The 15,480-nt window shown below is 36.0% G+C and overlaps 4 protein-coding genes across 4 annotated transcripts; all 4 read right to left on the bottom strand.

The window, feature by feature from the left end:
* Positions 1-1,056: 1,056 nt before the first annotated feature.
* LOC147802986 (uncharacterized) lies at positions 1,057-2,913 on the bottom strand. The gene is made up of 3 exons (XM_087152807.1): positions 2,057-2,913; positions 1,546-1,954; positions 1,057-1,450 (listed from the first exon to the last, which is right to left on the bottom strand). Exons 1-3 carry the CDS (start codon positions 2,505-2,507, stop codon positions 1,057-1,059), a joined length of 1,254 nt encoding a protein of 417 aa, XP_087008933.1. The 5' UTR covers positions 2,508-2,913.
* On the bottom strand, positions 2,764-4,957 carry LOC107451653 (uncharacterized). Its single transcript, XM_043055454.3, has 7 exons — positions 4,830-4,957; positions 4,663-4,743; positions 4,370-4,562; positions 3,943-4,286; positions 3,571-3,850; positions 3,148-3,480; positions 2,764-3,063 (listed from the first exon to the last, which is right to left on the bottom strand). Exons 1-7 carry the CDS (start codon positions 4,955-4,957, stop codon positions 2,764-2,766), a joined length of 1,659 nt encoding a protein of 552 aa, XP_042911388.3.
* A 462-nt stretch (positions 4,958-5,419) lies between these two features.
* Positions 5,420-7,511, bottom strand: LOC122272162 (uncharacterized). Its single transcript, XM_043055455.2, has 2 exons — positions 6,080-7,511; positions 5,420-5,529 (listed from the first exon to the last, which is right to left on the bottom strand). Exons 1-2 carry the CDS (start codon positions 7,509-7,511, stop codon positions 5,420-5,422), a joined length of 1,542 nt encoding a protein of 513 aa, XP_042911389.2.
* A 2,157-nt stretch (positions 7,512-9,668) lies between these two features.
* Positions 9,669-10,526, bottom strand: LOC107451652 (uncharacterized). The gene has a single exon (XM_016067816.3). The coding sequence runs from the start codon at positions 10,524-10,526 to the stop codon at positions 9,669-9,671; it is 858 nt and encodes a 285-aa protein (XP_015923302.2).
* Between the last annotated feature and the right edge of the window lie 4,954 nt (positions 10,527-15,480).

Raw genomic sequence — 15,480 nt, 5'->3', positions numbered from 1 at the left:
CTGCATAACGGATATAGTGAACCAAAATTTCGGTTCCTTGAAGGTTCACTATAGTGGGGTTTGACTGTACTTGATTATCAATTAAAAAAGGACATGAACATATTACAGCTGCACACAGCAGCGTGACCACAGAGAAAAAAGTAACCGAGCACTGTGTTGGCTGAGGTTGCCAACCAGAGAAAAACAAAAAGCTTATTAACGATTAAGATTACTCTTTTTCGTTTGATTTTATCACAATACAATTTTCCACTCATATGACATGATAATTTAAGACTAAATAAATAAAGTGTAAATAATCAATAACAGGTGGATAATAACTTCTTAAAAATTTTACAGTATAAACAAGTATATATATTTATGATCAACATTCAATTTAAGATAGAGATCATGATTTTGCCCTATTACATCAGATATCAAACCACAAAAGCAAATTTAACGAAGCAGCATAGTTATAGAATTTAAAGAAGCAGTATAGTTATAGTAAAATTAAAAGATAAATTGAGGTGATACATTCAAAATTATTGACTGTTTTTACAAAAAATTAAATTAATTGTCAAATTTAACACATTTTCCACCAATTTCTGTAGCTTTTATGGTATAAGTTATTTGGTCATTAGTTAAAAACATACAACATACATTTTTTGAAACAAGACCTATCTTTACATAAACTTTAAATAATATAATAACATCATTATTTACATTATCATGAGCAATCGCCAAGATATTACCTACTTTATCATCATTTAAATGAATTAATGACTCTGAACTGAATAGTTGACATTTTCTATTGAAAACATTTTATTACAAAAAATCATCTTTGGATATATTGTCAGATTTTCACAGTTTGAAAAAATATTTCGGATATGCTTCAATTGGTTTACCAATCAAAAGCACATGATCAACTGTACTTTGAATGGCATGTTTTTTATTTCCATGAAGTTCTGAGAAATATCATTGAACTGGCTCGCTGCAGCTTTTAAGAATGGATGGACAAGAAAACTGCTGTTGAAGCAAAAATTTTCGAATTATTTGGCTACGAATGCCAGTGGGTCCTGTTTAATATTTCCTTAATAAGGAATTTTTTCCATCATAAATGAACATAGATCTAATCCATATAGGACCCCAGTCCAACACACTCCTCGTTATATGAAGGAGAGAATGTACATTGAAAGTCATATGCACCTCACCATACAACAGTTGCATGTCAACAACGAATCGTACCAAGAATTTATGGACTATCTCCAGTTCTTCTTTAGATATAGACTTTTTCAGTAGTTTAAAAACTGCTCCAACTAAAAGACTGACATGCTCAACGTACTTCTCAGGTAATAATCCTGTAATGGATGAGAGACATACGTATAGTAAAAAATTCCGCCATTCGCTTGTCTTATAACTCTTTCTATTGGTTGAGGTGTACGCCCTACAGATTTTGGCATTATGAACGATGAAATTCACTCGTTAATTATCTTGCGTGATTTATTACCAACATAATATTCTTGCTTGCAACTCGTTGTGTCAAACCATAAATTTACCATTTTTTTTTACGACACCCAAATTCCATGCTTAGAATCAGTAGAAAAGCCTTGAATGATGTTAAATTTTGGGATGGATATCAGAGGAGGTGGTCCTTTAATACGCAATAAATGTTTGCCAGTTGAAGCAGCTACAGACATTAGTTTGGCAGTTTCAACCTCATCTCGGTCTTCATGAATGACTTTTTCTTTTATGATATACTTTACGGTACCGTTTATGGTAAAACCTGGATGTGGAAAAAGTTTTACGACACATTTTCTTGAATTTAAGAAAATATCTAGTCCCTCACAGGCAAGAGTTTGAGCCTGTTCCACGAATGGCTTCAAAGAAATATCAAACTTGGGCTCAACTTTTCGAAACCAGACACCAGCAAGAAGAATATACTTATTTCTTTCTTCAAGGGGCAATTCGTTGATGGATTAAAAAAAAATTGGCCCAACTGACCCTTTTCCGCTATTGAAAAGGGCTAAGCCATTCAAAGAAAAATTATACGTAAGGAAAGGCTGAGGAACAGATTGCATACCCTTATAAGGTCTCCCATCAGATATATCTGCAATGACAGATGAATTATTATTTGCTGGGCAAGAATTTACACTGGATACAATTTTATCTTGAAGCCCCTCACTTGATTTAATGACATTAGAAATTTTATTTTGAATATCAATGATGGTAAAAGAGTTATCTAAGTTAGGATTGGATACATTTATGTTGGAGCTGCATTTAGTGCATATAAAAGATTTGTCATCATTACATGGAGTTTCCACATAATTTAAACAATTATTACAAAAATAATGCTGCTTAGCAGATTTTAAGCAATCTGTTCCAAGAATTTTATGAATTCCATACAAAGTTTGAGGTAGCTGATCTCCGAGTATGACATTCATCATTTTTGTCAGATCAATCATAGCTACATCTGACAAGTGATGGCGTAGGGCAAAGTTGTAAACCATCAAAAGAAGTTCGCTCTTAGACATCCTGACAGTCACTTCAAATTGTTCAGTAAAAAGATAATTTAGATTTTTACTTGAATCTTTTTCCAAAACAGGGAATTCACAATCAATCTCTGAAGGGATAGTTTCCTTATCCTCGGCATACACAAGCTCATTATCAACATATGCACTTCACCATACTACTGTTGCATGCCAACAACGAATCGTACCAAGAATTTATCGACTATCTCCAGTTCTTCTTTAGATATAGACTTTTTCAGTAGTTTAAAAACTGCTCCAACTAAAAGGCTGACATGCTCAACGTACTTCTCAGGTAATAATCCTGTAATGGATGGGAGACATAAGAAGTTCCCCAATGGCGGATCGTTGATACAGTTCGACTCATAAATAATGGAGTCAGTGTCAAAATAGAGGACCTGTTCCCCAATTTATCGATCTCGTTGTATAATTTTAATCTTGCATGGCAAGTTGTAAAAGCAGCAATGAAAATATTGGTGCTTTGATCACCATCTATAAATTCTGCTCTCTGTTTCCACTGCATTCCACAGATCTTATCTGTGGGGAAAAACACATCTTGAATCTAAGAAAGGGAAGAAAATGTTTAAACAAAATCGTAAAGTTCTATGTATAAGGAATATTCGTTATCTAAATGAACAATACTCACCTCTTTCGTATTGTCAGAAAGATATTTGTTAAACTCCTCTAAACTGCCTACAAAATTTAACATCATTTTAATAAGGCTCATCCCCCATCTCCCCCAAAAGCTGTTTAGAGCTAGTTTGGAGAGAGCTCTTTGGCCAGGGTTTAACTTTATGTTCTCTTTCCTCAACAGTACCCCTTCCTTTTCAAAACAAGATTGGATATACCGGTCTTTTTCCTTCTCAGTATTGCACCCTTCTGGCCATCCGCTAGCCTTTTGTTTCAACTTCAGAAACAAGTCTATATAAGATTTAAATAAATCAGAGGATGATTCCTCAAAGTGATATACTTCAAACACCTGGAAATTAAAAAAATAATGAATAAAATAAAAATGGTGAACTACTTATACATAAATATAAATAGATATCAAGTGAAAAAAACTCCTTACTTTGAATATAATATATCCTTTTTCAACCGCTTTTTTCATCTCCTCGATTACCCAAGTACCCGTCAAACTCCTTTCTTGATCACTATGCGTACAGGGTTCTTGTTGATTTGTCATACAAGAAACGCGACATAAGGGGAACAATAGCTTGCCTTGACTACGGTAGGGCAAAACAGGGTGAAACAATTTCCTAGGTGGCAGAACCTTACATTTGATGAGGCCGAAATATTTATCCAAATCATCAAAATTATTTGTAATGATGGAGGGGTGGCCAATAGGATACCTGTAAAAACATACATAATTAAAAATATTGAAACACATTACGAAATCAAGATTCTGTTAATACAAAAAGAAGACAAGGAGAAAGATCCTTACCTACAGTATTTATTACACCAGGGATAAAGACTTGTGAAATCAATATACTTAGCCTTCCCTTCATGAATGAGTTTCACAGCCTTCGTTCTGCTACCAAAAAAAGCATCTCGGGGGTTCAGCCTATCTACGACTTCATGGTTCTCTAGAAAAGATTTCATATCCAGATCGTTGCTCATCATTTCCTTGAAATCATGTTCCCACATATCAACCAACTGATAGCCTTTATCTCTCAATCTCTCAGACACTGCAGATGTTTGTCTCCTCAACTTGTCCATTGTTTCTCCTGATAATGGGTTCACTGCATCAGGATCAAAACATTTATCACATCCGTGATAAAAACAACCCTATTTACGTAAGAAAATAAAATCATTTTGGTGTTCACATGGTTATGTTTAGTTTTTGTTTCATGACAAAAACCATCCACTACAGTCTCACCACGTCCATTCAATGCATGGGAAATATGAATACCCTCAGAAAACGCAACAAAATCTAACCACCTAATGCCGTCCATGCTATAGTTCCCGTTGGCGTAACCATGAACTGTAACCATCCCTATAGTTTCAGGAGATAGATGTGCACTCCTGTAGCACGCCATGCATGATGCTGCTATAGTTACGTAACTAAAAGAAAAAACAAACAAAATTAAGCAAAAGATTTAACAATAGTTAGCTATAATGTGCACAGAATTATCAAAATACTTAAGAAAATAATTGCAATTACCAAAAAGGATCAACACCCGCTAATTCAATGAACTGATGACGAAACTCTAGACAACACTTACTTAATATGTCGACATCTGAACTGAAAATTAAAAAAAGAAAAATATAAGACATCAATCCGAAAAAACATAAATTTTATAGAATATCATTCATTAGTTTACCCCTTACCGACAATATCTCTCCATTTCTTTTTTGAAATCGAAAACATCATCTTTATGTTCCTCATACCATTTCAAAAAACTTTTTCGATTTTCAGTTGACATTGTGTCTGGAGAATAAAAGGATTTCTCAGGCATAGGACCGACATAGTCCTGGTTTCCAGGGGTATTGAAAAAAATGGGGGAAAAAGCCTTTCGCCAATTCTTCAATTCCAAAAGTCTTCGGTAGCTTGGATAAGGCCATCGGTAAAAAGCTGAACGAATCAATAAATCTAATGCCCTGAGCAGCAACCTTAATTTGTATCAGCTTGGACCCTTGAGGGATAACCTGAGGTTGATAGCCTTTCTCTAATAGGCATCTTAACACAAACTGGCCATCAAACCCTTTTAAGTTATGAGCTATTAATGTATAGCCCTTATGATTGTTTGTAAAAACAAAGTAGCAAAATTTAGTGATAGTATCCTCACCACTAAAAATATGCTCATCTCCATTTCCATACTGAAGAACAGCAAAATTTACCATGTGTTCTCCAGTTGATTGTGTGGTCTCAAAATCAAAAAAAATTAATTTGTCATTCGGTGTCTTAGGGTCAATTTTTTTCAGAAAACACAGATGCCCAGGTGGATTATACTGTTTCTCCGCATTTGTGTCTGTCCATCGGACATTTCTTCCTCTCTAAAACTTTGGAACATTGTCTGCATTGGTATATCTAAGAAAAAATAAATCATATCTCATTTAAAACAACAGAAACAAAACATGTATATTCCAATAATAGAACAACAAAAAAAAAACAGGTAATTTAATGAATTAATCGTTTAGGTAATTTAATCGTTTTTTACCAATGCACATATTCCTTTTTCTATATGGGTGGAATAGCTAGAAGCAGATCTACAAAGTCTGTTACATTCTGTCCCCCACTACTGTGAGACATTCCGCTCCACGACATATATGGCATAATAGGTCACATCTATGTTGGGCGATATGTTGGTATGGTTTGAAGCAGGATTCACAAAAATGGTTCATCCCATAAAACCCCTTCGGAGACTTAATCAGGTCAAAATGACCATTATGTAGCCATAAATAAACTTTATTTGGTCTATTGCAACCCTTGTAAGAAATCTAAGAAAGGAAAAAAATTGTAAAATTAATATTTTTTTTTTTAAAGTGGAAAAATATATCATAAGTGATTAAAACGTACCTTGTTCATTTTATCAGTGCTGATTTCGAGTTCCTTTTCAAAAATTGAAATTTGATCGTACCCGCAAGGACCCAACGGTATGCGAGTTGCATCATGCAGCGCCATGCATGCATGCAATTCTTCCTTTTCAGCGTTGGAAAATTAGCTCCAACAGATTTAATGTTATGCAATTTATTTAAAACTTTGAGGTCCCATTGTTGTTGCCATACTGATGTTACAAATTTTCGGATGTGTATCTTCACATCGGCGAAAGGTATGGACAATGATAAGGCAGATGTGGCAGATCGTGCAGCTGAGTCAGCTCGTTCATTCCCTGGAATACCAACATGACTTGGTACCCAGCAAAATATTATCTCGAAGCCATTCTTCTGAAGAGTGATTAACAAATGAATGATGATACATAAAATTGGATGACTATCATAGTGAAACTTCTCTGGTTGGCTTAAAACGCTCATACTATCAGAGTATAGGCAATACTTTCGAGTAGAGTTTGAGGAAATTAGTCGTAGTGCCATAAGGATAGCAACAGCTTCAGCAGTGAAGACGGAGCAAATATCTGGGATTTTATAACTAAATGTATCATCAGCGATGATTACACCGCAGCCTACATATCCAACAGATTTTGAACCGTCTGTAAAAATCGGTATATATTGAGAATATTGGTGACGATGTGCAGTGAAGATTTTATGAAAAACGCCGGGTGTGACGTTGGCTTTATTGTAGAACTTGAAAAGGGAAATACATTGATATGGTGAAATGGTCCATGGAGGTATGAGAAAGTGATCCACTGATTGTGATGGCAATTCACAAATATCGAATGTTTGGATAAGTGAACGTGTGCGAGCATGAAATGGGCGAATGTGTGATGGTCTAGCCAAATACAGTCGCTCCAAGCTTGATGAAATAGCATCATGCTTTAAGGGATGCGATTTAGAGGACATGACACTGAAGTAATAAGTAAGAGACAGCTGCATGCGACGTAGATGTAATGGTATTTGTTGGCAAACTACATATAAACTTTCCACTGGAGAAGTACGAAATGCTCCAGAAGATATGCGTAAAGCAGCATGATGTACTGTGTCTAGGGCTCGTAGGTTAGAAGTGGTTGCCGTACCATAGACTGCGCATGCATAGTCCAGCCTCGATAGTTTCAGGGCTTGATAGATACGTAAAAGTGCTAGACGATCCGCTCCCCAGAACGTATTCGACAGAACACGCAACATATTCAGTATCTGTTCACATCTTTTGCGCAAGTACACAATATGAGGACGAAAGGTTAACTTAGAATCGAAAATGACGCCTAAAAATTTTGTATAAGGTACAACAGGGATAGTAATGTTATGAATGGAGATGACGGGATCGTTATGAAGGGTGCGTTTCCGGCAGAAATGAATGCATGAACTTTTCGAAGGTGAAAGGGTATGGCCATTGTGATCACACCAGTCTAAAATCTTGTTCACGGCTAATTGCAGTTGCCGCTCGATGACTCTCATGTCGGATCCAGAGCAAGAAATGTGTATATCATCAACTTAAAGAGAGCCATAGACAGCAGGTTGCAATATGTTTAAAAGTAGTGAAATATGAGTGCTGAATAATGTGACGCTTAAGACGCTGCCTTGTGGGACGTCTTCTGTCTGGATGTAAAGGTCAGAAAAGGTAGATCCAAGTTTAACACGAAAATATCGTCTAAATAGAATTTTTTTTATAAAAATCGGCAAATGACCACGGAGACCCAAATCAAACAGTGCCTTCAGAATTCCATATCGCCAGGTTCTATCATATGCTTTCTCGATATCAAAGAAGATAGAGATTTGATGATTCCGCCGGACAAAAGCATTTCGAATTCGAGACTCTAGTTCGATAATATTATCTATTGTTGATCTTCCTCTACGAAAGCCACTTTGAAAGTTAGGTATTAGACGCTTTTTTCTAGGTAATATACAAGGCGTGCGTTAATCATGCGCTCAAATGTTTTCCCTAAACAGCTGGTTAAGGCTATGGGACGATAGTTTACTGGATCTTTGGGATCCTTGCCTGGTTTCAAAATGGGTATCACAATAGCCTCACGCCATTTAGTAGGGTACGTCTGTTCCGTCCACATTCTATTAAAGAGAACAAGGACGCAGTATCTAAATGACGGAGCATGCGATATGTAATACCATCAATACCAGGACTTGTATTTGAAGCTGATGATAGTGCGTGTTGTAACTCTAGAAAAGTAAAATCAACATTATATGAAGATGATCTGCGAGTGTTAAAATTAATGATTTGGCGTTCGGCATTGCGCTTGTGGTTTCGAAAAACTGAGCTGTAGTTATCCGGACTGGAGATAGAAGCAAATGTCTCACCAAGCATATTGCATACATCGAGAGGAGAAGAATATGTATTACTGTTGCTTTCAAATATCGGGATATGAAATTCACGGTATATGCCATTTGCTTTTTTGACTCTTGACCAGACTTGTCAGGGAGATGTCTTAGATGATATAGATGTGACATACCGCTTCCAGGACTCTTTTTGACTTATGCGTCGAACCTTGCGAGCAAACGCCTTGGCCCGTTTAAAAGCCAAAAGGTTTGTCGTAGAAGGGATTCGACGGAAGGTGTTCCACATTCGTTTTTGCTCCTTGTAAGCCGAGGAACATTCAGAATTCTACCAAGGCTTTCGTAAACGGGAAACATAGGTCGACGTCTTTGGGATACTATCTTCTGCAGCACGGATAATCACAGAGGTTACAGTATTAACAGCAGTATTTATGCTAGCATGAGTAACCATTGTATCGTCTATCTGAGCAAGTTGAGTGAATAAGGGCCAGTCAGCGCGATGATATATAAATACTGAGGGTCTTGGACTCATGGGAACTGTAGCAGAATATGATAAAATGAGAGGAAAATGATCACTGTTGTGAAGACTATTGCTAACAGAAAAGTTTATGAACGGCATGAGAACTGGTGAACATAAAGCTAAATCAATAGAATGAAAAGTTCGAGTTGGAGTATGAAAATAAGTTTCTTCGCCTTGATTTAGCAAACAGAGATTATGGTCCAGGAGGAGTTGTTCGATTTTACGCCCCCGATCATTGGAAACGGAACTACCCCATAGTTCACTGTGACCATTAAAATCCCCGACCAAAATAAACGGTGAAGGTAACTTGGAAATCAATGAATTTAAATCTGCTTGAGAAACAGATGCATGAGGGGGTAAATAAATAGAACAGACAGTGATAAGAACATTTAGTAGGTGAATTTGAACAGCACATGCCTGTAATGAGGATGACAATGGGAGTTGTATAGATGGTAATGCATTTGAAGATAAAATAGCAACTCCACCATGAGGTCGAGTTCCATCGTCGACATCATGCCGTGTGCAAGAATAGCTACGCAATTTAAAATCATTGGATGACGTTAAATGTGTTTCCTGTATTGCTAGGCATACAGGTTGAAATTTTGAAATAATGTCCTTGACATCAGAAAGTTTGTTCCGAACACCACGACAGTTCCATGATATGAAACAAATGGACATAATAAAATGAATGGAGATGATTGAATGTTAACGTCAGGATGTCAGTCTAAAAGACTTTCATCCTCAGAAGGATATAAAGATAATTCAACATCCATATTCTGAGGAGTCTCAGAAGTGGATTGTTTGACTTATTGGACATACTTTGGATCCTTTTTCTTTCGGGAAAGACCAGGTTTTTCAATTGGAAATAGTTTTTTCGTAGGGGGTTGTTTAGGAAAAGGTCGAGCCTTTTCAGAACCATCAATTTTAGATGTTTTGGTAGGAGGAGGTGATGTGGTTCTAAGAGTTTTTGTCGATGGATTCGTAAAATTAAATTTGGGCTTTTGAATAGATGACTGAAGCTTCTGTGAAGATACAGGTATGTCAGTTTGTGTACTGACTGAACAAAATGAAACTTTAGCAGCCGCAGAGTAGGATACGCCCGGACGGGGAGTACGGGCGGTGACTATTCTACGGGCTTCTATAAAGGTCAGATTTTGTAACACTTTCACGCTTTGAATCTCCTTCTCTTGTGACCATTTAGGACAGTTCCTGGAGAATGCAGCATGGTTGCCCTTGCAATTAATGCAGAAGGGCTGCACCTTACAGGATGCCTCCATATGGCCAGCAACAGAACATCGAGCACATGTAAGTTGTCCTCGACAAGATGCTCTCGAGTGGCCAAATTTTTGGCACTGAAAGCACCTTAAAGGGTTTGGTATATAGTGTCTTACTGGGTAATTGTACCAAGCAAGCTTAATAGATGGCGGTATCTTTGGTTGGTTGAAAGTCAGTATGAGGTGTTTAGTCGGAATAAGTTTGTCATCTCGGCGAATTCGAATGCGACGAACAGAAATGACTTTTTGATCTTTTAAATTTTCAATTAGTGTTTCCTCAGTGTCGTCGATGAATTCTGACGCTGAAATAACACCCTTAGAAGTATTTAAGGATGTATGCGGGGAAACTTTTACTTCAAATGAGCACATGGTAGTACAAGACGATAACATTTCTGCTTGTTTTTCACAAGAGACCTGAACTAGAAGGTCACCAGAACGCTGTTTTGTAACAGATTCTACTTCCCCCAGTACAGATAACAGTGCTTTGTGGATTAGAAAAGGCGAAACTTTACTAAATGATGTGTTAGGAACTGTCGGGTTTGTGAGTGATATCACAAAATATCGAGCATAATCATACGGTATTGTAGGTGTTCCTCTGTTTTTTTATTGGTGTGAGGAACAGAGCACCTTCCCATTTTCAGACAGAGAAAATTTCATTTGTTTCTACTATCAGCGGCACCACCCACCACGGAGTCCTACATAGGAGATGTAAATAACGATGCTGCCACCAATCCGTTACTTAACATCGATGCTAACTGATAGCAATAAGCCCAAGAGTCACCCCTGAAGCAGCCTCCACCCTTAACGAGGTGCCCAGTAAGTGACCTTGGACTTGACCCTAGCCAACAGATGACGTTTGTGACTAGCCGATTGGTGCACACAGGCCAATGAGCACCTCCCGTTTACCTGAAGCACGGGCCAAAGCAGTGTATTGGGGTACCAAGATGCCCCTCAACTGCCAGAATCCCCTTTTCCAGGGACACGGGCAAACACGCGGGTGGTCTCTTCCCACCTGGGTCCGATACTACAGGGTGGTAATCGAACACAGACAAAAAGCCCTAACCAGTTAATGTGGCAACCACGACTAGGGGGAAGAGAAAGAAGAAAGTTGGAGAAAAGGGAGAGGAAAACGAAGGGAGGACAGATCACTAGGGTACCCCGGGGCGTGACTCCCTGTGTTTACCTAAAGAAGGTAAACCCCCTCAGGGGTAGTTTGGTGGAAGTGGCACCCCAGACTAAAAAAAAAAAAAGAATTACCGTAGATCGTAAGTACAATAGGAGCCAAAATCATGCTTACTACTTAACAATTGCTGGAAACAAATGTAGAGTTTACAAGATTTTTGTTCAAAGGAACTTAACGATATAATAGACCGATTTATAAGGACAGTGTTAGAAAAAACGCACAGTGAAACAGGTATTTTGGATGTCGACCGTATGGGAAGACATGATAATCATAAAAAACTTGATCAAAGTATAGAAGAAAAATTAGTAAAAAATTGGAAAAAACATTCTATTCGATTTTTTTTCATTAGCGTTTTTCCTTCGTTTTATGACGTCACTACCTTCTTAACTGCTGTCCTTTCTTTAAACCGCGCAGTTTTGGGGGGAGTTGTTTTGATGGTTTAGTCTTTCTCATTTGTATCTTGCAGTCATACGTGAATTTTTCAGTTAATAGGATTCTTGTTATTCCAAGTAAGTTTCTTTCTGTATTCGTCTTGTTTTATTCTAATGATTGTATATGCTTCTGTATTTTAAACGTATTTTAATTTGTATAATACTAGTAAGTTTTCTTTCTTACTTTCCTTCTGTATTTGTCTTGTCGTTTATTCTACTGTGTTATGCTTCTGTAATTTACTGCATTGTATAACATATTTTCCATTTATTCTCGTTTTTTTCTGAACCTGAGCAAAACCTTTGGGCTACAGAGAAAGCGAATTTTTTGACTTTTGTCTTAGCTTTTCTCGATAGAAAAAGTTTTGCATTTTATGACAATTCAAGGATGACGTCAGTTTTGATTGTCATGTTTTTTCCAATTTTTTACTAATTTTCCTTCAATGTCTCCTTTGTTTAATTCTTCTTGGTTTCTCTGCTGCTAAGCGCATTTTTCCATTTGGATGTTTTATCCTTTTTTAATCTTATTTAATTTTATTTTTACATTAATATTTTGATTTCTTTTCATAATTGATCAAAGTATCTCACAAAGTGTTCACAAGCACATTAAACGAATACCGAAAATTCCCAGAAACTACTGTCGTCGAGACACGACTCGTGTTTACATTGAAGTTGGGAAAACCGTTGCAGAAATACACCGAGATTATACTAATGAAATGAAAGAGAAAAACAGAAGGCTACTTCTTACAAACAATATCACAAGATTTTTCAGAGTTACAATATCATTTTCTTTACTTCTCCTAAAAAAGATTAACGTGATAAATGTGTGGGATTCGAGAACTCCTCGCCTGAGGAAAAGACTAAAAACAGATTAGACTATGAGGAGCACATAAAAAACAAAGACCTAGCTCGAATGGAAAAAGAAAATGACAAGACAAAAACACCTTCCTCAACTCATGTCGCAGTATACGATTTTCAGGCGGTTTTGCCATGACCAATGGGTACGTCGTCTTCTTTCTACTACGTCTCCAAAGTTTCTGTGTTCAACTAAACAGTAACTGATATAAAAAGCATGAAAACGATTTGCTACACATGGGATGAGGTAAATGGCAAAAGGGGTTGCAATGAAATTTCCACCTGTGTGTATCGGTATTTGCAAAACTTAAACGCCGAGGCTGAAAAACGTAATGAAAATATAAATGTAATATTTTATACTGACAATTGTGCCGGGCGAAACAAAAATCAGTATATTAAAACAATGTATACCCATGCGATAAAAAATCTAAAGCATATCAGTAGTATCTGTCATAAATATTTAGTAGTTGGCCATACACATAAGTCAAGATCTCCCAATTTTGGTGGCCTTTGGGAGGCAGCCATAAAATCGTGTAAATATCACCTAAAAAGGGACAAACTTAACTTACGAAGAACTTCATGCGGTTACTGTACAAATCGAGGGAATTATGAATTCCCTCCCGCTTTGTCCCCTATCAGACAATGATAAGGATTTTGAAGTTCTTACCCCCGCACACTTTTTATTAAACAATACTTTAAATTCTATTGAAGAGCCAGATTTAACAAAATAATCTCAAGAAATGGAAAAAAATAACACGAGTAGTTCAATTAATGTGGAAATTTTGGAGTCGTAACTATTTGAACCAATTGCAACAACGATGCAAATGGATGTTCCAAGAAAATAATATTAAAATAGGAGATTTGGTAGTGATAATTGAAAAAAATTTACCAACCTATAAATGGACATTGGGCAGGATTGTTGAACTGTACTATGGTGAAAACAAAAAAATTCGTGTTGTTAAAGTTATAACTCAACATAATACTATTAAAAGAACCATCTCTAAAATATGTGTTTTATATTTAGCGTTTTCATTGATACAAAATTGGTTAATTAATTATGTGTGTATAAAATTAATAATAATAGCACTCAAATCTATTTGTTTATGTTTATTGCATTATAAACTGTGGTGTTAATTGCATTTAGTGATTTATGTTATTGAGAGTAGCAATGGTTAATTCTGTGAAATGTTAAAAGGGTAAAAGTGTTAATGAAGTCACTTATGTGTGAATTGAGTATAACAATGATTGCCTGGTTGAACCAGTGCAATGTGGCACGTGTTGTCAATATAGTATATTTACTAATCAACATTAAGATATTTTTTCACAATTCCAAGTTTGGAAAAAAAACCTGGAACACGATAAGTACTTGTATTATTTTCATGGAGATGTAAAGAATAAGACAGCTTGGTTTTGCATCTGGAAAGTAAGCGGGTGTAGAGCGAGACTTTATACCAGAAATGTACAATATGATGGCGTTCTTAATTTCCACATGAACCCACCGCACACATCAAAGATAAAAGAAAAAAATTATCTTTTGTAAACGATTTAAAAAAGAACGGAAAAAACGAACGTTCGTCTTTCCGATGTAAAAAAGAACGTAAAAGACGAACGTTCAGATGACCACTTTATTCTACCAAAGTAAACAAGGATTTTAAAATAATCGATATGGAATCGAAGAGCAGAAAAATAAAGATTTTCAATTCACCATCTTTTTATTTCAATTAATAATGAAAGTTTCATAGTTTAATTAAAAATTTAACACACTCGAATTTTTCACATGGTGCAATCAAATTCATGCACTTATTCATTATTTTCAACCAATCCAGCAATAAACCCACCACAGTAATTTTATCAAGGAATTTTTAAATGGCGAATTAGGAAATCATTTTGCAAATTACTATGTGTTTTCTTTTTCTCTATTTTTTCATTTAACCCTTTATGTCTCGACGGGACTTGTAAGTCCCACTTAATATAAAGTCAAATGAAATTAAAAGTCTTTCATGAATTCCAACGGGACTTTTAAGTTCTTTCATTTAAACCTTTTTCTAATGATCAGTAGATGGCAGCACTATATAAAACGGTTCGTTCCGCGTGGATATGAGTGAACACTTTCGTCATGCGCTCAGTTTGAACGGCCATATTGCTGGAAAATTACTGACGTACTTCCAAGCTTCGTAACAACAGAATCCACATATGGTAAGTACTTTATATTTTTTTACCTATTCTTTATGAACTTCATTGTAATTTTAATTCAAAACATAACCAATTAAGTGAAAATTTTCTAACATGACGTATTATTGTTCTTTTGGGACTTTGAAGTCTCGTTGGGTCATAAAAGTCCTGGTAAAAATTGAATAATTTCTTTTTTGAAATGGATTTTTGTTATTGCATGTTATTATAATTTGTTTTTAAACACTTGAATATATTCAATTATCCTGAAGTATTGCATTTCTTAATGGTTTTTTGTTTTGTCATTGAGTATTTACAAATTTTTAGAGTTTCCCTCCCTTTTACAAAATTCTTTCGATTTCTATTTTTTTAGAATATTGTATAAACGAAGAAAAGGCTTGACGCCAGAAGAAATTAAAATTATCTGGGATGAATTACCATCTGATGTTGAAACACCAGAAGAGGACAGCGGTTCTGACGAAGATTCCCCAGAACAAAATAAAACAAACAATCAAAGTTTGAATCCGGCAAACATTCATAAAATTTCAGACTCTGAAAGCGATTCAAGTGAATACACTGAAAGTGAAGAAATTACACCAAAAAGAATTTGGAAGAAAATAGATTGTACATCAACTATCCCTATATTTAGCTTATCTCATGGAACATGTGTATCAGCTTTCGAAGGTAAAACATTGCCTACCGATTTTTT

This window comes from Parasteatoda tepidariorum, chromosome 10, assembly GCF_982258835.1.
Source record: "Parasteatoda tepidariorum strain Cologne lab strain chromosome 10, Ptep-v5.0, whole genome shotgun sequence".
In the NCBI taxonomy this organism is placed as follows: Eukaryota; Metazoa; Arthropoda; class Arachnida; order Araneae; family Theridiidae; genus Parasteatoda; species Parasteatoda tepidariorum.
This window is presented reverse-complemented; position numbering and strand designations above follow the sequence as displayed.